Raw genomic sequence first — 27,644 nt, 5'->3', positions numbered from 1 at the left:
ACTCCAGGGATATGTCCGCATGGTCTCCAAAGAGGCATGTACCATTGTTGCTCAAAAAACCTGTAATGTGAATCCAAGCATGGTACTGAAGCACCACGCTGGTCAATTCTGCCCTACCCAGACAGTCCACGATGGCTGAACGGGATTGACAGAAGAACTGGGGCCGGCGTCGACCGAAGTCGGCGCCGGCGGTGACACCCTTGGGGACGGCGGCGGTGAGGTCGTGAGGTCGACCGGCGTCGATCCGGACCCAGATCCGAAGTCGGATCCGGCCGGGGCCTGCGGCGCCGAGACCGAAGTCGCCGGCGGCGCAGAGGCCGAAGCCGTCTGCGGCGTCGGTGCTGGAGCACTCGACCCGCCAGGCCCCGGAGCCAGATCCACTGGGCCCGAAGGCGCCGTGGGGTCTGGTGGAGAAGAGAGCGACCTCATGGCCATGAGGTACCGCTCGATCTCCTCCGGCGTCGCACCCTGTTCAGGGACCCGAAGGAATGGGGCAGGATGCGGCGCTAGCGACTGCGGAGCCGCGTGGGTGGTGCCACCCAAAACTCCGGCCGCGTCGGGGGGGCGGTCGGAGGAGCGATGACGCCGCTCCGACCTCTCATGCCTCTTACCTGAGGAGGAACCAGAAGACCGATGCCGACTTCCGGAGCTGTGAGGGCTCCGTCCCCGCGACCGATCCCTTGACCTCCCATGGGACCGGGCCCTCGAATGGCGCGGGGCCGACTGCCGGAGCTCGAGCCGCTTGCGGGACCGCTCCCGCCTAGCCTTCGACGTCTGAGCTCGACAGTCGGAGCAGGAACGGTCGTCGTGGTCGAGGCCTAGGCACTGCAGACACCGGCGATGGGGGTCGGTACTCGACATCAGTCGACTACACCTCGAGCAGGGCTTGAACCCGGGCATCCCTACCGGCACCTGAAGAGTCGAGCGACTCGAAGAAGATCAAAAATGATCAAAAAAGTTTTAGCCAAAAGTGACTAAGGGGTAGAGCTTCTCAGGATCTGCGCTAGCTGGCACGGAAAAAAGAAGAACTGACGTCAGCGCGCATAGGCGGCGTCTAAGTACTCCGACGACGTCATCCCGGCGCAGACAACGCCGACGACGGACGCGGAGCCGGAGACGACACCTAACGACGCGCAGGGGTATTGCTACGCAAAAATTTCCGGATCCAGTCTGACGCCTGGGGATATTCTAAGGTAAGGAATCTAATACTAACGTGTTTCTTTCAGATATAGGGAGAACTTCACAGAAATATGGCCATCCTGAATAAAGCATGGGAGATTGTGCTTAATGTTCTCTGGGAAGGTTGACAAGATGTCAACCACCATGTCCCATAATGCATGTAATTATTTCCACAGGAGGCATCTGGTGTCTACAAATATGAGGGCAAGATTGTCGGAGGAGAACATTTGTTTCAAAAATGCCTCTATACATTACATCTCTCTGGCAGGGTGCTCAGAAACTCATTTGGGTTTAACCTACTTGTGGAGGCCTGCACCACATGGTGTGAGAAAGTGCCCTTTCATGCATGGTATCTCGCACTTGGTGCTGAACTGCTGATGTTCTTCGACAGACTGTGCCCTGGGCTCCTCGATTGTTCCTGAGGCACAGGGTCAAGGCTGATTTGCATATGGCCATGTCTGAACTGGGGTGGTGTGGAGTGCAAAAAAACGATGGATTTAGGCCCAGATCTCTGTACTGGGGTGAATGACATTGTTCTGTATTCTGTCCATCAATTGTTGTTTTTGCATTTGTTACCCAGAGTGGGACGGGTATGTTCGACATGAGTCCCGTGCTCTCCACACCACTGGAGTCAAGCTATCCTGGCTGAAGACGGCTGATAGCCAGAAACCGGTCCTAGGATGCTTGAACCTGGTCCAGGGAAGACATGTCTTTCCAGTTCGGGCTGGACTGTTCCCATGAGGCACAGGGTCAAGGCTGATTTGCATATGGCCATGTCTGAACTGGGGTCAGGTGGAGTGCAAAAAACGATGGATTTAGGGCCAGATCTCTGTACTGGGGTGAATGTATGACATTGGTCTGCATTCTGTCCATCAAATGTTGTTTTTGCGGTGGGATCCTGCTAATCAGGTATGCAGTGCCTATGTTCCTTCCCTAAAACTGCATTGAAGCCTAAACCGATTGGCATCTCTGGCCACATGCCAGCCCCTGGTAAATGGTACCACAGGTACCCAGGGCACTGTGACCAGAGAAGGCCTCTAAGGGCTGCAGCACTAATTGTGCCACCATTAGAGGCCCTATACCCTGACACTCACACACTGCCTTTGCAGGCTGGGTTTCTTGGTGCAGAACAAAGTGAAGAGTCGACATGGCACAAATCCCTGAGTGCCATGCCCACAAACCCCTGCCCTGGCATACATCAGTCACCCCTCTAGCTGGGTGCTCTATGCCAGTGGCGGTGGCACAGGTGCATGAGCACAGTGCCCCTACAGTACCCAAGGCCATTCCAGGGCACTGTAAATGCAGTGCTGCCCTTAAGAGTATATGGTGCTGGGAGGTCGTCATTACGAACTCTACAGCACCATGATGGCTTTACTGAAGACTGAGAAGTTTGGTATCAAACTTCTCAGTACATTAAACCAGCACTGATGCCAGTGCGAGATTTAATTTAAAATGCACCAGAGGGCATCTTAGAGATGCCCCCTGAAAACTAACCTACAATCCACTTCTGAACTGAGAGGCTGCCTAGGCTGCCACAAAGCAGACATGTTGCTGGAGCCCTGGGTGGAGAGCCCCCGCTTTCCTGGGCCTGCAACAATGCACATCCTGGGCAAGTTGCTAGGTCTCCTCCCCCAGGACGGGCATGGGGAAGCTTTAAAGGCCTGCCACCTCAGTGAGCTTCTCCAAACCATTTGCTGAACCCAGCAACTGGCACCCACCAGTTCTGACCCCCACTCTGGCGGGAAGACTGTCGGGAAGCCCTACATCAGGAAGGGGGGGGGGGGGGTGCCAGCCTGTGCCAACCCCACCCCTCAGGTGGGAGAGGCGAGGTGAAGCACGACGAGGGATCCGGCCACCTTGAAGATGGGGAGCCCTGCCCAATCACAGCAAGGCTCCTGCCCCCCTACCACAGGAGAGGAGCAGGCTAGGGGGTGTACCGACCCCAGGACAGGGACCCATTGGTCCCTGCCCTTGCCCTACCTGTAACACCCCTAAATTCAGTATTTAGGGGGTCCCTGAATCTTCCTTCCTCAGATCCCAATAAGAAAAGAAGAAAGAAGATCAAGAAGAAGACCCGCCATGCAGCTGCTAACAACAGGACGACACCCACTGACTTGGCCCCAGCCCTACCGGCCTGTCGACCCTGGAACCTGCTCCTGCTAAATCCCGGCGACTCCTACGGACAGCAACCTTGGACAACCCGGAGGACCTGCCTGCCTTGACCCTCTAACAGATTGGGACTCGCATGGGCAGAGGCTCTGCTCCAACAGCTAAACCCCTGGTGCCAGCCAGGAATCGCAAATCCAGCCCACTCTGCACACACCAACCCCGGCCCGTGTCCAAGTGATCCAATACCAAGAGGACGTCCCCCCGGCGACTGGGACCCGAAGTCCAGTGCCCATAGACCCTCCTCGACGACCCAGACGACGCCTGCAGCCTCAGAACCAGGGACCCCTCCAAACGCAAAGGGTAAGATTTCCCGACACCCAACGACACCCGGCGCCCCACGGCCCCCTGTACCCTCCTTTGGGGTACTCACCTCTTCTCCAAGATCTCAACTTACCTCTCGAAGTGGTGGTCGCACCTGAAGAATCTCAGGCCCGAGTCTGCAGCCTTTGTTCCCTTTTTACCTTTTCCATTGAATAACTAGGGTGAAGTTTTGAAACTCTAAAATATTCCTCTAAAATCAGCCGAGTAACGAATTTCGAATTACTCCGCTGGAATCAGGAGAGGAACCAGTACTGTACCTTTCAGCCCAGTACTGAACTGCAAAAGTAATTTTAACTGTAATTACCCATAAGCTGAATTTTCTCCCATAAGAAACCATTGACTGTTTTTCTCTGAAATTTCTTCTGTCTACTTTTGAAAATTACAAATATTCCTTAAAAATCGTACCAACTACTGAAACGTAATTACTTACCTGTCTTAGGTAGAGAGAACTGCAGCTTTCTCATCTACTTCATCTGGGGTACTACGAGAAATACTCCCAGTAGAGGTACTGTCAGTAGGTGGATTGGAGACTTCCTCGTCATTGTCACTGACATTTCCCTCTTCTGTATTGTCTGTATTTTCTTCCTAGCCATCCAAGGTCCTATCATTCTCAGCAAGCAGGTTCTGAGAGCTTTTGTAGGTTTAGGTCCTATGGTAAGGTTTCATGCTTTTCAGAGTTCGTTAAGTTTAGACAACGTAAGGTTTTTATAAGGACCCAGTGTAGGAAAGTGGGTTTCTGTTGCAGTAACCCCCCCCACACACACACTTTTTGCCAGACTATTGATGCTGTTTTCTTGGTGTGCCCTGGGTCCTTGTCAATCAGGGCCACAGGGCCTGTGTTCCTTCCTCAAAACTAACCCAATTGGCATCTCTGGCCTCAGGTCAGCAAATGGTACCACAGGTACCCTAGCCACTGTGACGAGGGAAGACCTCTAAGGGCTGCAGCACTCATTGTGCCACCCTTAAAAGCCCTGGACCTTTTCAGACACACTACCTTTTCAGGCTGCATGTCTTGGTGCAGAACAAAGTGAAGAGTCGACGTGGCACACATCTGTGTGTGCCATGCCCACAAACCACTGCCCTGGCATACATCAGTTACCCCTCTAGCTGGGTGCCCTATGCCAGTGTTGAGGGTACAGGTGCATGAGCCCTGTACCTCTAAAGTGTCCATGTCAATTCCTGGGCACTGTAAGTGCAGTGCTGACATTAAGAGTATATGGTGCTGGGAGTTTGTCATTACGAACTCCACGCCACCATAACGGCTACACTGAAGACTGGGCAGTTTGGTATCAAACTTCTCAGCACAAAAACCCACACTGATGCCAGTGTGGGATTTAATGAATAATGCACACCAGAGGGCATCTTAGAGATGCCCCCTGAAACTCGACCAACTTCTACTGACCTGAATGAGTGGCTCCCTAGGTTGCCACCACCAGACATGTTTCTGCACCTCTGGGTCGAGAGCTGCTGCTCTAGGGGCCTGAAACAATGAACAACCTGGGACGAGGTGCCAAGCCTGCTCCCCCAGGATGGGCAGGGTTTACGAAGGAGAAGTTTCAAAGGCATGCTGCCTTTGTTAGCCTCTCCAGACCATTTGCTGCTTTCAGCAACTGGTCCCCACTGGTTCTAACCCCCACTTTGGGCGGATGAACCGGCGGGAAAAACAATTGAGGAAGAGAGGTGTGCCTCGCCTCCCCCACCTCTGCCATCTCCACCCCTCAGGTGGGGGAGGTGAGGTGAGGCACAACCTCGAGTCTCCGCCATCTTGAGAATGGGGGGACCCAGCCAACCAGATACAGGCTCCTGCCCCCCTCCCACTGGAGAGTGGCAGAATAGGGGGTGTACTCACCCCAGGGAGAGGACTCATTGGTCCCTGCCCTTTACCTACCTGTAATGCCCCTAAATTTTGTATTTAGGGGGCACCCTGAACCTTCATTCCTCAGATCCAGCAAAAACAAGAAAAGAAGATAAGAAGATGGACCGAAGAGCCATGCAGAGCTAATAAGAGGACGACGCCCACTGACTTGGCCCCACCAGCCCTACAGGCCTGCCTCCCCTCGAATCTGCTCCTGCGAGATCCCGGCGTGTCCTGCAGCCAGCAACCTCAAAAACCTCGGAGGACCTGCCTGCTTTCACTTCAAAGACTGAATTTCCTGTGAACACCGGACTTGTTCAAACTGCAGCTTCTGGTGCCAGCCAGAGAGAGCGAATCCAGCCCACTCTGCACCAGCGAACCCACCAGGAGGAGGTCCCCCCGGCGATCATTACACGAGATCCGGCGACCCCTGACCTGCCTCCATTCCTTCAGACAACACCCGCAGCCTCCATCCAGAGGACCCCCCAACCGCGACCAGAGCGGTTAGACCATCGGTCTGTGCCCAAACCAACGGTGCCTAACCAACCCACGACATCCCCAATTACCTCTCAAAGTGGTGGTTGCACCCAGATGATCCTCATCCCCGAGCCTGCAGTGTTTCTTTGTCCCGGAGAACCTCATTCGAAACAACAGGGCACCCAACCTCAAAACAGCACCCTGAACCCGGCCGCCCTAGTGCAGCTGAGGGTGCACCTTTGGTTCTACTTTGGTCCCCAACTTTCCCTGAGCCTAAACCCTTTGCTCCCACAACCTCGTGGCCTGCTTGCCGGCCTATTCATTTCAATGTACAGCTCCAAAAAGTTTTTAACTGTGGAGTTTTGAAATCTGAAAATATTCTTTAAAAATCACACGAATAATAAAAATGCATTTACTCACCTGTTGCTAGGAAATGTCCCAGTGCTGAATCTAGGCATAGAGCACCGAGTTAGAAAAAGTAACATAAAAGTAACTTACCTGTAATTTACTGAAAAAGCCTATTCATTCCAATGTACTGTATTTGCTAAGTGTTGCATACTACTGCTCCCCTGTAAATCAAACAAAGTACAATTTGTATTGCATTTTCAAACTGTTCTATATCTAGTAACTAATTACTGAAAAGTATTTAATGCTTACCTGTGCCAGGCTTGCTTGGCTTTCAAAATAAACAACAGTATATTTTTATACAAAAACATTTGGCCAAGAGTTCAGTTCTTGAGTGTGTGAATTCAATTGCTGACTGAGTGTGTACATCAAATGCTTAACACTGTCCTCTGATGCTGCCATACTGCTCGACCAAGCTACCACTATTAGAGAGGTTCTATCTAACTTTAACATCTGGGGACACTTGGACTCTATATACACAGTACCTCACTTTGGTGTAGTATATATAGAGCCAGTTTCTTACACAAGGCTCTTTGGTGTCGGATTTTTGAGGGGAGGGCATTGGAGGGAAGGAGGAGGGTCCTTCCCCGGAGCAGGCCTGTGGTCCTTGCAATCAGCGTACTAACTGGGGGCCACGATCCAGGTTGTGACCAGTAGTGTATCAATTGGAGCTTCATTTAATGTCAAGAGAGGCTCATGAGAGGTGGGTCCTGGATGAACAAACTGTGAGGATGCTGATCTTAACCACATCAATGCTACAGCAATTCATCCATGGTGCTTAACTTCTTTGAATTCCATTGTTCATGACGAGCTCAGCTCGTCATGAGCACACAAGCAGTGTACTGCATGACGAGCTGAGCTCGTCATGAGCATGGAAGGGGTTAAATCATTAGTTGGAGGGTGAAGTCTAGTACCTCTGGTGCTCTACTTAAAACTGTGGCAGAGGAGTCACTTTCCTCTGTTGCTGTAACCGGTGTGGGTGAATGGAGGCCTGTGTCAGGCGATGTATCAAGCCCACTTGATTCATGTAGATCAAAAATAGGTTCTTGTTGGCACAGATATGGTTTTCACCATCATCATCATCATCATCATCAGGCTCAGGCATTTCGTATTGGTGCTAATATGTCTCGGATTCAGAATGGGGATGTTGTCTGGGTGGATTCGGAATACGTTGATGCTATGGTGGATGACAGACAGTCTGAGTCCAAAAGGACTATCAGCTCCCCACTGGTGTCGACACTCTGGGTTGCATGGCTTAAAACTTGACTTTGAGGGAACTTGTCCCTTACATACTGGAAACAATGTATTGTGAGAAATCTGTTATGCCAGACAGCATTTGAGGGAGCGACTCCATATCTTCAATGGGTAGGTGAAGAAACAAAGGATCTGATGCTAGCATCCTGAGGTGGCAGCTATGTAGGGGCCCCAATGTCACATCGAGGACAGGACGGACCTGATGTAGAGCCGCACCGCACCACTTGCCAAAGTGAAAGGAAATTGCTAGGAAAATTCTCCAGACCCAGTCAGGAACGTTATTTAAAAGGTGAGGAATCTGTGGTTAGAAGTATTCATCAGAGGGATGTTAACCAAAGCTGTAGCAAGCATGACATGGCATCTCACCTAGCAAATGAATGGACAGAAAGGTCCTCCAGAGTGCTGTCTGTCTCCTGGTTCAATTCATTGTCTTTTGGAGGAGAAGCTGTTCTGCTTTTCAAAGACTTCTTTCCTTTCTGGGATAGGCCGTCTCCTCTGGGTGTAGATCTGTCATGCTCAGGTGGATGATGAGATGTACCACTACGAGACTTAAACTCTAGAAAATAAGAGGGAGAGACAATACATAAAAACATTCAGGTAAAAATCACTGAAACAGTTTATTACTGTTCATCATTGATACAGGTACAAACAGAGAGAGGAGAGCATCTAATTAAGACAGTGTTCTTCAATCTGTGGGGCGGACCCCCCTGGGGGGGCGCGACGCCATCCCAGGGGGGGGCGAGACACCATCCTAAACTCTTATCATTGTTTCCCACCTCGCAAGTCGTTTTCTTTCCGGTATTTCTTTACCCACTAACGTTCCACTGATGAGGCTGCAGCAGCATAGATGGCAAGAAGTGCCGCGAAATTTTCTTGCAAGTAACTGCTGCATACACCAACTTGTTTCTTTATTCCTCCTGTTTCTTTCGTGGTTTTACCGCGGGGCAGTGTAATATATATTGTACACACTTTCTGTACTTAGTTATTGTTTAAGCTTGCCTTATCTTCACGAGCTCTCATGTGTGTTCATTCTGTTATTTGCATGTGCGCAATAATTGTTATACGCGCATGCTGTGTAATTATTATTTAAACAAGTCTGTGTTGAAAAAGCATTCTCGTGCTTCCAACCTCCTCCTTGAATCAACTTACAGATTCCGTTTGGACTCCCAGGAGGAATGACGCATTCCAGTGGTGACTTCATTATACTTAAATAAATCCTCAAATTATCTTCAAACCTGCTTATTTGGATCTTCTTTATTTTGGCAAGAAGCTCCTAATTTCACGCAGTGAAGTAGTTTGCTGGTCTCTTGACGCCTTGGAAGATCACCAACAGGTAAGTGGAGTTGGCTTTTGTAATGGAATTGCACCTTAATATATTGCTGGGCCATTTAGTGCTGCCCAGTTTTCGATGGTGGGTGAGTGAGTAAGTGAAGGGATGGGTATATGTCAGAGTGGTTTAGTGAAAGGGTGAATGAAAGGGTGAATGGATGGATAATGAGAGAAAGGATGGATGGGTGAGTGGGAGGATGGATGGATTGATAAGTTAAAGGGTGGATGGCGAATGAAAGGGTGGATGTAAGAATGGATGAGCGAGGGAAAGGGAGGGTAGATGAGTGAAGGAATGAAAGGGTGGATGGATGAGAGAGGATGGATGAGTAATAGGGTCAATGGATGGAATCATGAGTGGATGAGTAGATGGTTGGGTGGGTGGATGGAAGGCTGGATGATGCCTAAGAGAAAGGGGGATGGAGAGAGAAAGGGAGTATGGATGGATGACTAAAAGGGTGAATGGGTGGAAGGGTGAGTGACTGGATGGATGGATGGATGAGTAAGCTAAAGAATGGCTGGATGGGTGAAAGGGTAAATGGCTGGATGGATGAGTATACAGATGGATAGGGTGAAAAGGTGGATGGAGGGATGGATGAGTGAAACGATGGATTGAAGGATATATGATGGATAGGTTTGCAAATGGTTGAATATGTGTGGCCATGGATGGGAAGACAGATGGAAGGACAAGGTGAAATGAATGAATGGTGAAAGACTGAATGATGGATGAAACAATGATTACACCTCGTAGCCCCATTAACTTCAGAACATTGACTTTCACATTTATAGGAGTCATTATCTTTATATGTGTGTGATGTAAAGCACTCCAACACCCTGCCGTACATACTTGGGATGAGTAGTACTATTAAAGAAATCAAATACACATGAGGGACGGTCTATGCGAAGATGAGGGGCACCATTGGAGGGTGGTAGCAAGGCGGACTGGCCGCACCGAGTATCAGGCATTTCTCTGAGAGGCTGGAAAGGTGGGGGCATGTTTGTTACTGGGGTCTGACACTGCAAAGTTCCTTGTATATCCAGCATTCTTTAGGAAACAATAAAAGCGGCTTCAAATATTCAGTTGTGGTTCACCATGGTCTGGTGACTAATGTACCTGCTGGAAGATTGAGTTTTGAGCTGTGTAATAAGCCTCTGTCATTTAACCACACTCACTCACAAACCTGCAGTTAGCCTAACACACTTATTGTGTTGGACATTATTTGCCGGATATGGCCCGGGATATGAAGGTGGCGGTCGGTTATGTTGTGTACGAGATTCGAGAAATTTGTGTCAGTTGGCGGGGGGCCCGACATTTAAAAAAAAAAATCAGCTGGGGGGGGCTCAGCCTACAAAAGTTTGAAGACCTCTGAATTAAGACAATGCTTTTTAACCAAAGAATACCTCTGGGTAGGAATCCTTCAGCTTTTTCACTCAAGTATTTTGAAAGGGATTGTTTGCGATATTTCTTACATATCAGAAAGCTTTTGGTGAGAGGGTATGAAGAAAGAAACAAAGTATACTGGTGGGTCTTGGTGCATTCGTTTTTCTGCTATACTCCAGATGGGGTTGGACTGCAGAATAAGAATCTGTTGCTACCTGCTTAGAATTGTGGATTTAATGATAGAGGGTTGAACATGGGCCCTCAAAACGTCATGGGGAAGACTTGGGCATCATACTGGTTGGTTTAATGTTAGATATAAACATGAGTTTTGAAAGTATTATATTTGGCTCCTCTGTAATTCAAAGAATTTGCTAACTGCTCACTTTACAAAAGTATTAAGTCCAATTTACATAGATTGATAATATAACAATTTTAACAAACTCTGTGTCACTTTTTTTAATGGTTTAGGTTCATGCCATTCCTTATTTCGCTCACTTGTAAATCTCTTTTTAGATCAGGTATTTCCATCAGTGAATGCTCTGCCCTGGTTTTGCTGTCAGTTAATTATTTTTGTAGAATACTTTATTTAAGAAAGAAAAAACACAATAGTTCTTTCTCAGTTAATGCCCAAATACCTACCTTATCATTGACCCCCCCATAACAATGTTCCATTATAAACAACCAGAAGGTGATGGGAGGAATGCTTGAAATGAGTTTAATCACTGGCAATCGCGTGGAGAAGAATTCCTACCCATTTGTATTTTGTCCACCATGCCACATCAGTTTGGGCCCAGCCATATGCAAATCAGTTTTGAACCTTCTTCAAAAGGAACGGTCCAGCCAGAACTGCCAGGTCATGTTCTCCCTGCACTGGAACACAATCAATCCAAGACCGTTTTCGCCCTGTTTGGGGGCTCTTCAGTCAAGCGTGGCTTGGTACCAGTCGCACAGTGAGCACGGGACCCATGCCTGGCCATGCCCTTGCCACTTAGAACAGTAAAAACACATACAAGGTGACTGGAGGAATGCTTGCAGTATGTCTAACCACTGGCAATAGCTCGGGGTAACATTCCAGCAAATCGTTAATTGCCCACCATGCCACCTCAGTTTTGACCCAGCCAGACGCAAATTAGTTTTGACCTTGCTCCAACAGAAAAAGAGTTGCAGTTGGCTGGGTCCAAATTGAGGTTACATGGTGTGAAAAATAACGATGACCTGGGTTGTGGCCCCAGAAATTACTAGTGGCTGAGATTAATTCAAGCATTTCATTCAGCACTTTTTATGTATACTCCATTAAAAATAATAACCAACGTGTATTGTACCATACTTTGCAAATGTGTGTAGCTTTGAAATACAAAGTAGATTTCAGATTTTCTGTTCATGTCATATGCTTTTAAATATCAATAGCCAATATTGGCAGAAATTTCAATGGATAGGTAGTTTTCCTCTTTCAGGAGTCTAGATCTGACAGTTGGAAAAAAGGGAAATTACTTTCTCAAAATGGCAAAAATCTACTTTATGAATATAAAATGTTTATAGAATGTCAGATAGTTAAATAGTTTTAAGAAAATCCTTTTGAATAGGTGTGTTGTAATTGGAGCCTTGCTCAAGAGTCTTGAAGAACTGAAAAGCGCTACATGGAGAAAGCAGCCTTTTGACTAAGTCTTCCACCTACAGATTACCAAACTCATGAACCTCCACCAGGTGCCAGGCTAGTTCGAGAAATGTTGCATTAGCTTGTCTGCACCGAAAGGTGCCGCCATGGCTCCCAGACGACTGACACATACCAAGATGTAAAGACCCAGCGAGTTATTGGGCACCATATAGCCCTCTGACCTACATTATCATTCTTTTTTCGACCGTCCTTTACGGCAGAGAAGAGTCTGACGAAGTGGGAGCAATGCAGTGCATACACCAAGGTCTGTTCTCTATTGTCAGCACAATAGCTCCCATTAGAATGGGGAGGTGAGGTGGTCAGTGAGGAATCAGCAGGTAGCCAAAGTATCAACCAGAAAGACTGTTACCAAAGGCAAGTAACGTTTTCTTGGGACCTTCTACCTGCAGATTCCTTGTCACATGAAAGATCACTAAAACAGTTTTAGAAGAATGAGAGCCTGAGAAAAGAAATGGCCAATAAACTATCATCAGAGCAGCTATATAAAATCCCCCAGATCAAGTTACTGGCAGACAAGTAAGGACAGCCTGAAGAGCAGAAAAAAAGAGCCTGACAAGCAGGCAGCAACAACAAGCATCTAAAGAAGACAGAAACTATTCCAAGAGAGAAGTCCCCTAATTACTCATACACTTGCTGACAACCGTAAAAGAGATATCATAACAGACAAAAGGAACATGCCCACACAGAAGTGCCCAATACCAGAGAACCGACTGATCAGACAGACCTCAAATAGGTGACTTCCATAAAGTACCAAAAAAAGTCAAAGCAACTCCTAAAAAGGAAGAAAAGTTAACATTCCAAGTCCTAACCTACCAGGACAAGAAAGATACAAGAACAGAAAACAGCCCCAAACCCAAGCACCACCTCTGGGTTCAAACAATGTTGAATGTGCCTTTCCGCAACTGTAAAATGGGTCACCCCTTACAGCATCCTAGCCAATAAATAACCAAAGGAAACAGAATCACATCATCAAACCAGTAGAGGCGAAGGCAAAATAAAGCTGCACAAGCAGAATAGGTCACAAAAAGAACCCATATAACCACCAAACTGAACCACACAGCAGATGCTGATGAAACAAGGGACTTCACAACAGGCAGGAAGACTCTGCAAGATACACGCAACTCAACCAACCACCAAAAGCAGTTACAACATAAGCCTTTTCCAAATACTACCCACAAGAGGATGATTTTCCCTGAAGAAAAGATGAAGTAGGACGCATTAAAATCAAAGCAATGGCAACCACAATTAATCACAGAAAACTTGAATAATTCTGTATGGCTAGAAGAGAACAGAAACAAGAAAGCCAGAGCAACAAGGACGGTGACGGATCTACAGAAAAGAAAGAGGACACATGGGCAACTGAACAGACATCTGCACACGATAAACACCCCACAACTAAATGAAGCCCGAACCAAGCTCCTATCACCCGCGAAGGGTAACAGCATACAAGGTGCAAAACAAAAAAGAAGTAAAGAACAAGCTAACATGGGTTCTCAATCACTCTCCAACAAAAGGACCTGCTTTGCCCATTACGGAAATTCAGAGGGTTTAATTAAATAAGACTCAATAGCACTTAAGGCAGTCAGAGAGCAATTAATGTAAAAAAAAGACAACCAAGTCACCATGTAAATTAGAATCCAGTAGCTTAATTATTAAACAAAAATCAATCAAGTATTAACAGTAAATAATCAGCAAATAAAGTGCTCAGCTTAAGAAATGAACACACTGTGCACAATATATACATGTTTCCCAAATGAGATATACTCCAAGACCAAGTAGTAGAGCAACAGGGATTTTTGTTCACATTATTTTGCCGCTGTATATACTCTGGCACAGAAGTAGTTAGTCAAATTAGAACTTCTGAATTAGCTGATGGTGTTTTGAACCTTTTGTGACTAGAGGGTCATCATCAGGTCAGGAAAAATGGTGAATAGGAGCACAACTGATTTGAAAACATAAAATAAGAAATTAAGATAGGAATCGACAATTTGAAAAAGTAGTGATCTATTTACATTATCACTCGACTTACTTACAAGGTTGATGTACTTTCGGAATTGAACGAGAAAGGCAATATAGTCTGAAAAAGAGATGTTGGAAATAATTGAGAATTGGTTGAAGTGAAAATGGCACCAGTGCAAAGGTGAACCACAAGGTGAAGTACACTTACTGCAAGGCCAATAGACTAAAAAAAATAATTTGGACCCGGAAGTGAGCTGTGGAATGAATATGCTCTATATCATATGAAAAAAATATATTCATGTATGTGATAAAGCTATTTTGCACTGTAGTTGCAGAACAAGGTAAATTACGCCTTACACAGAGTACAAAAACATGTTGCAAAAACAAGTATTATTTAAAAAAGAAGTGAGACAAATTTTCACATTAGGTATTTACAACAGGGGTGGTGGTGTGCCTGGTGTGCAAATCGTGTGGCTGCAACACAAGCAGTGGGTCCATGTAATAATGTCACACTATCGATCAAGTTCAATTAAGTTCTTTAACAAACCCCTTAGCTCAGTCCTAGGTAGCTATGGCACAGAACAGTAAGGCTTAGCAAAGGAGCAAGTGTTCAGTGAGAAGTACCAAAACTGTCAATCAGTAAGAAATGCTACACAATAAAACACCACCATCAACTTATAAAAATAGATTGCATTTTTATCTGTAAATAGACACCAGATGACAAAAAGCTATCAAGGGGAAACAGAGGGTTTGTTTCCCGTGGATTCTTTTTTATAGGTATGTAAATAACTGTAGCTAAATCATTGCAAGTGGCTTAGCACTTCTGAGTCAACGGGATAGAATGGCAACTAGGATTATTTTGGATGGGCCACAATAGGTTGAGAGTCAGTCACAGAGACCACTCAGGTCCAAGGAGGCAGATACCTATTGGGTCCAGCAGTCTTAGGGTCCTCACTTTACTTTTATCCTTTACCACAGTACAGCAAAGAAGTGGTACCGAAGCTGGGGATACAGGATGCTGAGGAAGCTAACAATGCTGAAGAGATGTGATGAGTGTTCCTGGGGTCCCCCTGGTATCCACGAGAATCAGCGGTCATCTCCGGCCTGAGTGCTCAATTTCCCACGATGCACCAAGGGAGGCCAGTGCAGGTCATGTTGCCACTAGTCAATGGGTCTCTTGTTGCAGAGGTCTCAGTGGTTTCTGAGAGTTAAGAAATATTTCTCTTTAGGGGACCGGAATCCACAACGACGGCAGTCACAGCACAACGGACTGGAGGGCATCTTGTGAGGGTCAGGACTCTGTCTTCCAGCAGGCACCCCGGCATCCAGTGGCAGTCAGGCATTTCTCTACAGCTGGGACTTAGAGGGGTGCAGGCTTCCTTAGCCTATGGTGGTACTCAAGCTTAACCAAAGTTAACCAACTAGCTCTTGGAGTCACTTATGTCCTGGCACAAGTGATGCTCTTTTCAATGAGTGAACACTGCAGGTATAGTCCTCTATGCGGGTCCCTCGGATGAAGCAGGTGCAGTTCAGTTCAGATTTTGGTGCAGCCCTTCTTTGCGGAGTCCAGGTAGCAGCAGGGCAGTCCTGTTGTCTTCTTTACAGTCAAGTAGTGATTTGAGAACAGACTGTCAGGGGACCACTTATGCCATCTTCACATTTGCTGGAGGAGAGGACTTAATATCTAATGGAGCAAAAGGTCCCAAGAGGCAACCCTTCCCACTTTCCATCACTTCCGGGGAGTGTGGCTCAAAACAATTTCAGAGTCCTGTTCTCTGCCTGAATCCATAATGGTAAACAAAAACAATGGTTCTATTGGGAGTCACGAATACTTAGTTTCAATATACTTAATACGTTTCACAAATATTATTTCAAACATCAAATGAAAGGAACAAAGAAACACACACCACTGAACTAAGTTCAAAGAATGAGCTTTTTTTTATATATATGTTTTTCAGATAGATTAGTAGATCTCTGGCTGTCAGAAACAGAGAAATCACATGGACTGTGAAACATTTAGTGACATAGTGCTGTACAAAAATAATATAAATAACATTTATTCACACATCTGGACGAAATTTTACACAAGTGTCCAGTCTTAAATGCATAAGACACAACAGGATACACTATTTTCTTATTCTAGTTGAGGAGTTGTATGGACAAGTTGAACTAACAACGTCGACGTTTCGACCCTAAGGAGTAGTGCAGATTCATTTGCATCTGTGTCGGCTCTTCATCAGGACAGGGAGGGGTGGGACAGCCTAAAAACACAGAGGAAGTGTAGTAATTGGCTTCCGTGAGTCCTACTTGTAGGGATGTCAGCAGACACCCTTCAATCACTTCTGGAAAGGTCTGTTCTTGATAGATACTAGAAACTTTCTTCACCAGTCGGTGGAATGATTAAAGTGGGGCGCCGCCGTAGCGATCACCAAGGATTGGGGATTTCTAAGAAAAGACGTCCACGTCTGTCTGTGTGGGTGCTAGACACAGACGGACGAGGACTTCATCAATAAGTCTGGTTTAATGCAGCAATTAATTTGACATCTTGAAATACCCTGATCTGTGGTCACATACTGAAGTTAACACTTCGCTCGTGGGCTGGTCAAATTCCATGTAAGTCTATGAGGCTACCAGCCATACTCCAAATAACAAGCATTTACAATGCAATAGGTCTCTCAAGTACATTATTTTGAGCTTTTGGCATTGTGAATGACATTGGGTTTTTTTTCATTGTAAAAAACAAAGAAAATGCTCTAATGCAAAATGGCAATAGCTAACTTTTTTGTAACTGTGAAATCTATTGCATTGCATTTGTACTAGTGTGAATTATCGGTATTGTAAATGGTACTGGTCCTTTCACTAAGAGGAAGGGTACAGAAGCATTTGCAATGCAATAGGTCTCATACTTGCCAGATTTTGAGCTATTGGCATTGTAAATGGCAATGTCTTTTTTATTTGTTTAAAAAACCTGCAATAATAATAGACATTGTCATTTACAATACTAATATGTTAAAGTTTCGAAAATGCGAGACCTATTGCTATGCCAATGCTTGTTTTCCAATGTTTAGGGGGACAAGACTGTATAATATTCGTTGTCGTATTGCTGGATGTACAGGATTTGTATACCTAGACGTGTGGCATGCCAGGCGCCATCAAGAACTGTGGGCTATTCTGGGTGAACAAGAGCTTTACAATTGTACTTAGCCAATTTAGGAAAGGTTTTCATATGTCCGCTCAAGATTTCTAATAAACATGCCTCTTTACTTTTGAAACATTTAGAGTGCAAACGGGTTTGTTTTGAGATTTGAGTAACCCAACGAGGCGCTGTAGCAGCTCTTACATCAGAGCTCTGAGGTTTACGCGGCTCATGCCTGAGTAAACTTACACCAACCAGTGTTTTCTAGGCATTCTGGAACTTGTTTTTCTGTTTATCCCGCTATAAAATTAGAACTGCAACTCCCAGCATACAAAGTAAAGAAACTGGACATGATAATCTAGGCACACCTGGATTTGGGAAATTTCAGAGCGCTATTGAAATATGTGAGCTGTGACTTCAAATGTTTAAATCTCTTGCCAGAAGAGGTGTGAGGGCCCCAGCCCTTTTAAAGCCTGAGTCTGGTAAAGGCTGAACATGTGCGAAGTGGAAAATCGTGGGGTGGGCAGTGTCCCGGCTTAACTCTAGAGAAGGATGTGTTTAACGTCATAGTTTTAACAATTTCCCCTTCTTGTTTAATCTACAGGCCTCGAGGCTTGCACTAATCTTGTCTCAGCAGCCTCACTGAGGGAATGGACGGGTCGGGCAGATACTACTGCGCGGCCGAGGCTTTCAGGGCCCGAAAGCCTCAAATCGGCGCAGGCCCATTAGGCGGTCGTTAACGTCATTTTTGCGCCGATTAACGCAAAACTGACGTTTTGGGGCAGATGCAAAACTGGCCAAGCTTTGACCTGGAGCTGTCGTCTGCTGACCTTTCACCGTGCCCGAAAAACACAAGTTTTCACCTCGTTAGCCAAACAAGCCAGCTGCAGCTACCGCTCCCCGGCATTAAAACAGCTTATTTATGCGGCACAACCATTAAAACGTTAGTATTTTCACTCGTGCTTTAAAAAGGATCAGAAGTGCCAAAGGAGTGTGGAGCAAACTTCGGGAGGTGTCCTAATTTGCTTTTAACGGAGGGATGTCGGTGTTTTTTTAACTATAGGAAACTGTGGCAAGTAATCGAATTTGGGTAAAAAATATATTTGTGACGGCCAACCCCCCCCCCCCTGCAAGTTCGCATTTGGAAATAAAAATTCCTAAATAAAGATCTCGGTATATAAGTTTTCAATGCTTTAGGAAGAGTTTTTTTCTTCACTTTGAAGTAAACATTTTAAAACTAAAGATAGCAGTACCTAGCAGGACATACAGAAACTTGAAACTACCTGCTCAAAACAATAAACACCACGTGAGAAAAGCTGAAGATTTGGGATCCGCCACACACTGGTGTTTTAGAAGAAGGGTCTAGGCGTTCATGATAGATCTGAGTGTAAAACGCGAATATGAGATTGTTTTAAGTGCGCTGCACCCTCAAGGGGTCTTGCGGAGTGGTAGAGGTGACGAGGGAGCAAAACTCGCAATTTACATACACATATTCACAAAGTGACATGCATACAAATATAACAATACGCCTACAAGTATAAATTAAAACCTACAATGACAAATATTCTGAAACAGCTAAATTAAAGTAACATTGATTAACTGATCTTCGAAAAGACAACATGACAGATTAAGTGTGAAACAACTTCCAACATGATGGCCCCTAAGAACATACTGCGCCTGATTTTATGTCTGGCTTAAAACCAGCTGTTAACAATGCCCTTTGTTTACCAGTGCTTGTGGGGGGCCTGGGTAAGCTTGCAAAGTGCTTTTGGTAAAAAAGAAGATAAAAAACAGGCTGTCTGAAAGTGTCATCCATGGAGTGGGGTCACCTGACAGCTTATTGCGGGTGGTTGCCAATTAACTGACGTTTGATGAATGTCAAAGCAGATCGAACACGCTGTCCTTCTTGTGAATGAGGTGAAACCGTAAATTCTTGGAATCCATTAATATGTGCATGCCTACCTAAGGCCCACAGGAAGCAGCAGACGGGCTGGGGCGGGGGTGTGAGGGAAATGCATCCGTTGCTGGATATCTTCGGTTTCATGGAGCGCGGCGCAACTCTAGTAGCACACGGCCCATACCTGCTTCTGGGGCTCTCCGCAGCCTCTTCCTGGGGGGCGGCCCGCTCCTCGCCTCGTACACTGCCTGCCATGCCCGGGACTCCAGAACGGCTGAGCTCAATCACCGCTGCCTGCAGTTTTCTCGGGTAGCGCAGGCCCAGGCGGGCGGGAAGGAGCAGTTCACAGGGATTCTCCGGGAGCAGCCCCAGGTAAATGGGGCTGAGCTCCGCCCGGCAAACGGCTCTAACTCATTCCCAAGCTTCCTGCCAGCTACGGCCTCACGCGGACAAAGGGACCTTTCATAGCGGGCATTGCAGCTGCAACCTTCTGCGAGGAAACCTCACTTCAGAGGCCAACCAACCTGGCTCGCTCTCTCCCCCTCCCTGAACGACCCATTGCATCAGCATGCTCAAAGAGAGGGCAGCGCCCAGCTCCGCTCTCGTCTACATCCCCAACAACCCCTTCGAGAGCGTGTTTGAAGAGAAACCATGCTAATTAGAAACAGATGGCCCCATAAAGATAAGAAATTGCTTCACGACAGCCGTGAAGCAGACAACCCAGTCCGGATGGGCCGTCCAAAAGGAAGAACGGGCAGTGACCAAAAAGCATCCTTTTCAATGGGAAGACAGTGTTTAGCATAAACGCTGACGTGACCCAATGAAAATGATGGATGGGGCTTCAAGTCCCCTTCTGAAATCTCCTCTCTCAATATGTCTCGCCGAGCAAGCAGCGCATGCACGCTGCAACGCTAGGCGAGACCTAAAAATAATTGCACGTTTTTACTGTCGTAACATGTGAGGTGGAATTTCTCAAGTTGTTTTTAATATCAGCACCCGGCCTTATTGTCTTAAAAGGCCTGTGTTAGGGTGACTTATAGATATTTAAAGGGTAAGTTTGGACTTGGCAAAAGGATTATTTTGATGTGTCTAGTGCACAGGCTGGAAGCTGTCAGACTAGGCTCTAATGGCAAACCTAGAGCCATGTTTTCCCTTTGTCATAACAGCCATGGCATACAAAATGTTGTAGTCCACTGTGACACCTAACTTACAAGCCCTTGGTAGTAGCCATAGTAATCAGAGATTAGCTATTAACATATACACTTTTGGGGGATCAGAGCACATGCACACATGCACTGGGGTCTAGACAGCAGGCTATAGTGCAGAACAGAGTTGAAAAACAGGCAGCATTAGTCAGAAATGTTGGGGGTAATCATACAAAAAGAGCCACTTTCCTACAACAGGTCAATCAAATACATTCTAGGTGACCTCAGACGAATGCTGTATTCATAAAAATTTTTTATTATGTAGCAATTAAAATAAATAACCAAACCAGAATAAATTCAAGAAAATGGGAAAAAATAAATTAAAGCTAGGTATTACAGTGCCAAAGAAGAAACATTCTCATAACATCTTAAAGACTAACAGCATAGAAAAAGGATGAACAAAGAGTTCACCTAAACTGTCCACTACTGATTCCCATTTTAAATAACAAACAATAGATTCCAGACGATAATGAATATGTAATTTTGAATATTAGAAACTGGTATATGTTCAATTATATGGATCACAAGTATAAGTATTCAAAATAAAGATAACTGCACCAAAGACAATCATATATCTGGTGGAAGATAGTAACAGAAGTTCTAAGCAGACATCTGGTATTTCACATAGTTGAAAACCAGACAATCTCAAAGCATCAAGTTAATATATTAATAGTTCCGAATCACAACTAGACTTTTATATCATTTTAAAAAAGAAGTGTTCTAAATTCTGTTGTTACAATGTTGCTCTAATCTAAGATGTGTTTCCATTCATCAATGGTGCTTAGACTGTGATGGAATCACAATTGGTTATATACATCCATTCACATTCATTCAGTAATTGAAAGTATTTGAGCCTCTCTGCTTTAAGGCGATAAACTCAGTAACAGATAACAGTGTCCTTGTAATCTAAACCAATGTAATACAATACTAATGGATCATTATGTGTCTTGCAGTTAGTCCTGCTTTTGTGGTGTGCAAACCTGTCCTAGATCTTTTGACTGATATATACCAAATTGCAAGGGCACCAGATCGCATAAACCAGGTTAGTAGAAATACAATTAGTGTGGTGCCTAAGTGTGTACATTATGTTGCTGTGTCTGGGAGAAGGATAAACACTTTCCACACTTAATGGGGCCCTCTATAGACAGTGTGCCCCATATGTGTGTAATGGATGCTTGGGAAATGTCCAGGCACTGGCCTCCACTAAATGTTGTAAAATAGATCTATCTTAATTTTTGTTTGAAACTTTTTATTGAAAAATGCAAGGAAGAAATGCATTACAACAGTAACGAAGGTCTGGCACTGGTGAGTACTAAATAATCCAGAAATGAATCATGGGTGAATGTGGAGGAGATTGCCTCGCAACGCTCAGTATTCCATTTTAATCCTTTTACTTGCTAACTTTAAAACTTGCTAACTTTTAAACTTTCAAAGTGGGCAAATACAATTTTAATTGTGGAGATATACTATATGTAGGCATGTACTGTTTTTAATAAATTTTGAATTCCCTCACAACCTTCTCATTTCTCTTTGGTCGTTTCCTGCTTTGTTAGGTGCCCTCGGTCCGCCGCTGCTTTGCAGTTTGGTGCGGAGGGGCTCCAGACACTCCCCCTGCCTTGGGTGTTTCTGGTGGGAGGGGCAGAGCTCAGTGATTGTATCCGGCCAGCAATAAAACTCACATGCTGAGCCAGACACGAAGCGGGTGAGTGTGGAGGAGAGTGCTTCGCAACGCTCGGTATCTCGTTTTTAACCCTTTTACTTCGCAACTTTTAAATTTGCTAACTTTTAAAATGGGCAAATACAATTTTAATTGTTAAGATATACTATATGTAGGCATGTACTGTTTTTAATTAATTTTGAATTCACTAACTGCCTTCTCATTTCTCTGTGGCGATTTCCTGCTTTGTTTGGTGCCCCTGGTCTGCCGCGGCTTCGCCGTTTGGTGCGGATGGGCTCCTGACACTCCCCGAGCCTTGGGTGTTTCCGGTGGGAGGGGCAGAGCTCAGTGATCGCATCTGTCCAGCAAAAAAAACTCACATGCTGAGCCGGAGGCACGCAGCAAACACCCCACTGGAACGCCAAAGGCGCTCTTAATGCAGCCTGTCTGCGCCCGTACACATCCCGAATGCGGCCAGGAATGCTGCCTGTTTTAACCCAAAGTATCAGTACTCTAGCACTGCCCCATATCAAGTCCCTAAAGTAGACCCTATAATGGACCTCATGCTACTACAATGCGGCTTGTTTAATGTTAGATCACTAGGCAAAAATGCCTTACATATATATGATCTAATTCTAAATCTTAATTTAGACGGCCTCCTTGTCACAGAAACATGGCTAAAGGACTGGTACAACCCCGATATCGTACAATCCTTTCCACCAGGATATACTATATCCAGAAGAGACAGACCTATACAAAGAGGAGGGGGCCTAATAATAATCCAGCGGAAGACACTAAAATATTCCACGTTTCACATTACAGAGATCAAAGGGGCAGAAAGTCTAGGCTTCTGTTTCCAACTAGATAGCTCAGTGTCATTTGCAGGAGCCTTGATTAACCGGCTTACGGAGACTAGTCTTAAGTTTCTAGATACCCTGGGAGAAAGTTTTAGTGCCTTGATAGTTAGGTACTTTAACTTCATTATACTACTTGACTTTAACCTACATTTGTAAGTAGAAGACACCCCAACTGCAAAGAATTTCAGAGAAACAATAGAAACTTTAGGACTTAAGCAGCTGATAGCAGTTCCAACGCACAACGCAGGACACACACTGGATGGGATTTGCACCAATTCCACCAACCTTACAGTTGACCCTCCTGTTAATCTAACTTGGTCTGACCACAAGTTCATTCTTTTAGGGATTGGATGTACCATTACATAAATGGTGAAAGATTCCGGCCAAATATGCAAAACAACCAGAAGAAAATGGAATAAAATGCTAATGAACTCGAACTTGCGTACATTGGTGGAACTCGGCAACCCCACTCTAACAGGGGACCCTTCGCTTGACACAGACATCTTTAATGACTGGATGGCCACACTTGCTAATAATTTAGCACCGGTGGCTGCACCCAGTAGAGCTTTCCTTGGCAAAGACTCTGCTCCATGGTACACTTCGCAGCTAAAAGATCTACAAGGCTAATGTAGAAAACTCAAACGGAAATGGAGGATAAACTATAAAACCGTTGAGCTTATTATTTTTAGACCAGCACTCAAAAGTTATCAAAAAATCTAATTAGTAGGCGGGCTTCGCGCTGAAGCGAGATGGCCACATGAGAGAGCATCTCCGCTCCTAAAGCTTAACCACACCATCCGCCAAGTTTATACGACCCCGTAGCAGGGACAGGTCGAAAGGTGTTCCGGTTCCAAGCTGGCTGGTCGCTGTGGCGCCGCCGGGCTCTGCGGATCGTCAAGGGCCTGATCTGCTCAGCGGCATTTCAGCAGCTCTAATCCTGGGCCTGTAGTGATTGCCCCTGCCAAATTTCTGGCCAGTGCCATGAGTCTTCTGGCACCCTATGTTGGCCATATATTGTCTACCTCTTTTAACACTCGCAAGGTCCCTCACGGGTGGAAACAGGCAGTCGTACTGCCTCTTAAGAAAAAACCCCACATCAGTGCGTCCCAGCTTAGCAACCTGCGCCCCATTTCGCTTTTACCCTTCTTCTCTAAACTGGCGGAAAAGCTGGTCAACCAACAACTCTCAGCACACATAGAGTCCAGAGGCCTCCTGCATACCAACCAATCGGGCTTCCGGGCCCGCCACTCCACAGAATCAGCCCTCCTTTTTTCGACTGAGGCACTGAGGAAGCACGTGGACGCCGGGCATGTGGCGGCACTAGTGCTCCTGGACCTAAGCGCAGCCTTCGACACTGTAGCACATCATACGTTGCTACAGTGTATGAAGAAAGGAGGGGTGACAGGCATGGCCTGGTTATGGCTGGAATCTTTTCTTACCAACCGTAGCTTCTCGGTGGAGCAAGGAGGAGCACGCTCCGACACCTTTGACCTCGGTCAAGGAGTGCCTCAGGGATCAAGCCTCAGTCCAACCCTTTTCAATTTATATGTCACCCCCGTGGCTACTACTGCTGAACGCTATGGGGTGGAAGTAGTGACATACGCAGACGACACCCAGCTGGTGGTCGCTCTGACCCAACCTGCTGACCAAGCCGCCGCGAACTTCTCATCATGCCTTCAGGAGCTAGCTGGATGGATGGCGAAGAACTGCCTCCGTCTTAACGGAGACAAGACTGAGGTGCTGATTGTAGGAAAACCCCCCTCAGTCTGGTCATCTGCCTGGTGGCCGCAGACCTTGGGGCCCCTCCCTACCCCCAGTGATCAGGTCAAGAATCTTGGAGTATGGGTGGACTCAAAGCTTGACTACGACTACCACACCAGACGGGTAGCTGGTACGTGCTTTTCGATTCTACGGAAACTCCGCAAGACCCTGGACTTGCTCCCAGAACCCTCAAGGAAGACCCTGGTCCACGCTCTTGTCACGTCGAGACTGGACTACGGCAATGCCCTGTATCTAGGCGCCAACGCCACCAGTCGGCGTCGACTGCAGACAATCCAGAACGCTGCCGCTCGCCTGGTCCTCCGGCTGCCCAGAAGAGCCGCCTCTAAAAAATCTCTACAAACACTACATTGGCTTCCGATCAATGAAAGGATCGACTTCAAGGTCCTATGTATTGGTCACAGGATCGTACATGGCAAGGGCCCGGCCTTCCTTCGGAACCTTCTCTGCCCCTATACGCCCACCCGACAACTCCGCTCATTAGGAGCAGGCCTTCTCGCTGTCCCCAGACACAAGAAAGCCAGAATGGGAGGTAGATCCTTTCGTACTTTGGCGGCACACAAATGGAACTCTCTCCCCCTGAGCTTAAGAGTGGAAACATCGGAGCTCATCTTCCGCAGGAAACTTAAAACATTCCTCTTTCCTAAAGATTAGCCCGTCTTGTCTGACTGACGGAGCAACTAGCTCTTCTGACAGCGCGGGGACACACTGACAGTGTAACCAGGCGCTATACAAATTCAGAAATAATAATAATAATAATTGGGTCCGGCAAGCGGGAGCGGCCACTTGGAACTACGCCTAGTCGGGGAGTGAGGCCTTGTTTCAGTGAGGCAGACCAGAGGTTTTGCAAAGGCGGTGCCCTCCCTCGGATTGACTTGAGGTGCGGCTGAGGCATAGGAGTTTCCCTCCTGCACACCCCTCCCTCCCTACACAAACCCTTGGCTGCCCGATTGGATCGACCACCGGGTGCCGGCGGTGAAAAAAAAGGCGGCGGAGCACCGGTGGGCGGTCGACCTAGCTCCTGGACTCATCAGGTGGGAGTGATTGCGGGGACATCTGCGGCGCTCGTTGTGACTCCCCACTCCCCTGCCATCACCGGTGAGTTTGCCACCGGGATTGGGACCACCCGGCCAGCTTTGTGACTGTCCATTTAAAGGCGCGGTGCCCGATCGGAGGCCCCTGGGGGTTATACGGAAGGGCACACAAATCAATGCCCCATAAGAGGAAGAGGCAGCTGGAGCCCTCTATGAGGCCTGTACTTTTTTCACCGGTGGCCTTGGCTTAGGGGCCATCAGCGGGAGGCCCCACCACCCATCTCAGATCTTTCTCCCCCCCTTCCGCCTGCTCATTGCCTATCTACGCGGCACCTAGGGCTATTGGTGGAGTGGGGTGTTCTGTCGGAGGACGTGAGACGTGCCTGGCGGCATTATCAGTGGAAGGGGCACCAAGCAGACGCAGCAAACCAAGCTGGAAAAATACTCCTATTCCAGGGCCACTGGTTCTGCAGCACCCGCCTGAGCACCCGCCTGAGACTAACGAACAGGAGAGGCAGAGGCGAGCCCTACTAACCTGTCCCTAAAAGATGTTATGGAGGCGATAGCGAGGGTCCGCACGTCAATGGAACAACGAACAGACGCAATAGCAGTCGAGATGACCCTTATTAGGGCCGACTTCGCAAAAATGAGGGAGAAGGTCCAGCAGCACCAAGTGACCAGATCCAGCCTGGTCGAGGACGTCCGCAGATTCACACCGAGCTCCAAAATCTGCAATCTTTCTGTAAATACGCAGAGGACAAGCTGGACGACTACGAAGGGCGCTCCAGGCGCAACAACGTCCGCATCATTGGAGTGCCGGAGAAAGCAGAGGGGCAGTCACCGGATCTTTTTGTTGAGGACCTAATACTAAACCATCTATGCCCTAAGGGACTGTCCAAGTTCTTTGTGGTGGAGAGGGAGCACAGAGTTCCTGGGGGACGTCTGAAACCAGGGCTCCCCCCCCCCCCCCCCCCCCCCCCCCCCCAAGACCCCACTTGGGCCGGCTGCTCAACTTTCGCGATCGAGACATAATCCTGCAATGTGCCAGAGCGCGCCCCCCCTCAAATTTGAAAATGCAGTCATTTCCTTTTTACCGGACTTCACCCAAGCTGTGCAGAAACAAAGAAAGTCCTTCCTGCCAGTCAAGAAGAAACCCAGGGACAAGGGCCTCAAGTACGCCAGTCTCTTTCCAGCCAAGTTGCGAGTGGAGGCAGATGGCAAGCCATGGTTCTTTGATCGCTCTGAGAACGCAAAGGACTGGCTTGACGGCTGGCGATCTGCAGCAGAACATAATGCTCACTGAGCCTGCTTGCGCAGGCAACACTGATGCTCATCTGGTCCTATCTGGGTAACCTCATTCTAATGTTTTGTTTCCAGGTCTGGGATGGCCCTATCGGACTCTCAGGGGTTGTCCCTAGTAAATTGGGGTGCATTGACTGGCATACTCCCCTCTGGCCTCTTCTGGCCCGGGGAGACGTGGGATGCTGCCCCTCATGGGGGTTGTAACTGTTTTGACTTGCTCAGTGTGGCTGGCTGGGGTAGGGAGCACTCTCGTATTTCCCTACTTTTAGTCACTTAGTTTTGTGGGTTGGGTGACAGGCACTCTGCAAGTTACCTAATGGGTAGTTTCCAGGCCCAGTGTGCAGGGGAGGGGGGTGGTTGGTGTAGGGCGTGCGGTTTGTTGGGTCTTGTTTATTCAATGGCATTAACTGAGATAACTTCTAGAGACAAGTGCACACTTAACGCTACATATGGATACGCAGAGATAAAGGTTTTACCCTGATGAGTTGGAATGTTAATGGGATTGGCGACAGGGTGAAGCATACTCTAGTCCTCCAATACCTTAAACGCCACTCTCCGGATGTGGTTTTTCTACAGGAGACACATTTTGTGGGTAACTCTTGCAGGTCCTTAAACAGATGGTGGTACAAGCTGATAGCCCATGCTAGGTTCACCTCTGGATCCAGAGGGGTGGGAATCCTTATTAAAAACGCTTTCCCCTTCCATACACAAGTAGCACACACCGACAACTGTGGCAGGTACGTTACAGTGATGGGCCAGTAGGATGGCGATACGCT

The 27,644-nt window shown here is 47.0% G+C and overlaps 1 protein-coding gene across 2 annotated transcripts in view; it reads right to left on the bottom strand.

Annotated features, from left to right (window-relative positions):
• The window catches only part of CEP350 (centrosomal protein 350), a 1,459,870-nt gene that overhangs the window by 898,250 nt on the left and 533,976 nt on the right, over window positions 1-27,644 (bottom strand). For both annotated transcript variants that reach the window (XM_086955422.1, XM_086955428.1), the window contains exon 15: window positions 8,027-8,216. In XM_086955422.1, the coding sequence (XP_086811548.1) occupies window positions 8,027-8,216 (190 nt within the window). The remainder of the gene's footprint in view (window positions 1-8,026; window positions 8,217-27,644) is intronic.

This window comes from Lissotriton vulgaris, chromosome 1_1, assembly GCF_964263255.1.
Source record: "Lissotriton vulgaris chromosome 1_1, aLisVul1.2, whole genome shotgun sequence".
Classification (NCBI taxonomy): Eukaryota; Metazoa; Chordata; class Amphibia; order Caudata; family Salamandridae; genus Lissotriton; species Lissotriton vulgaris.
This window is presented reverse-complemented; position numbering and strand designations above follow the sequence as displayed.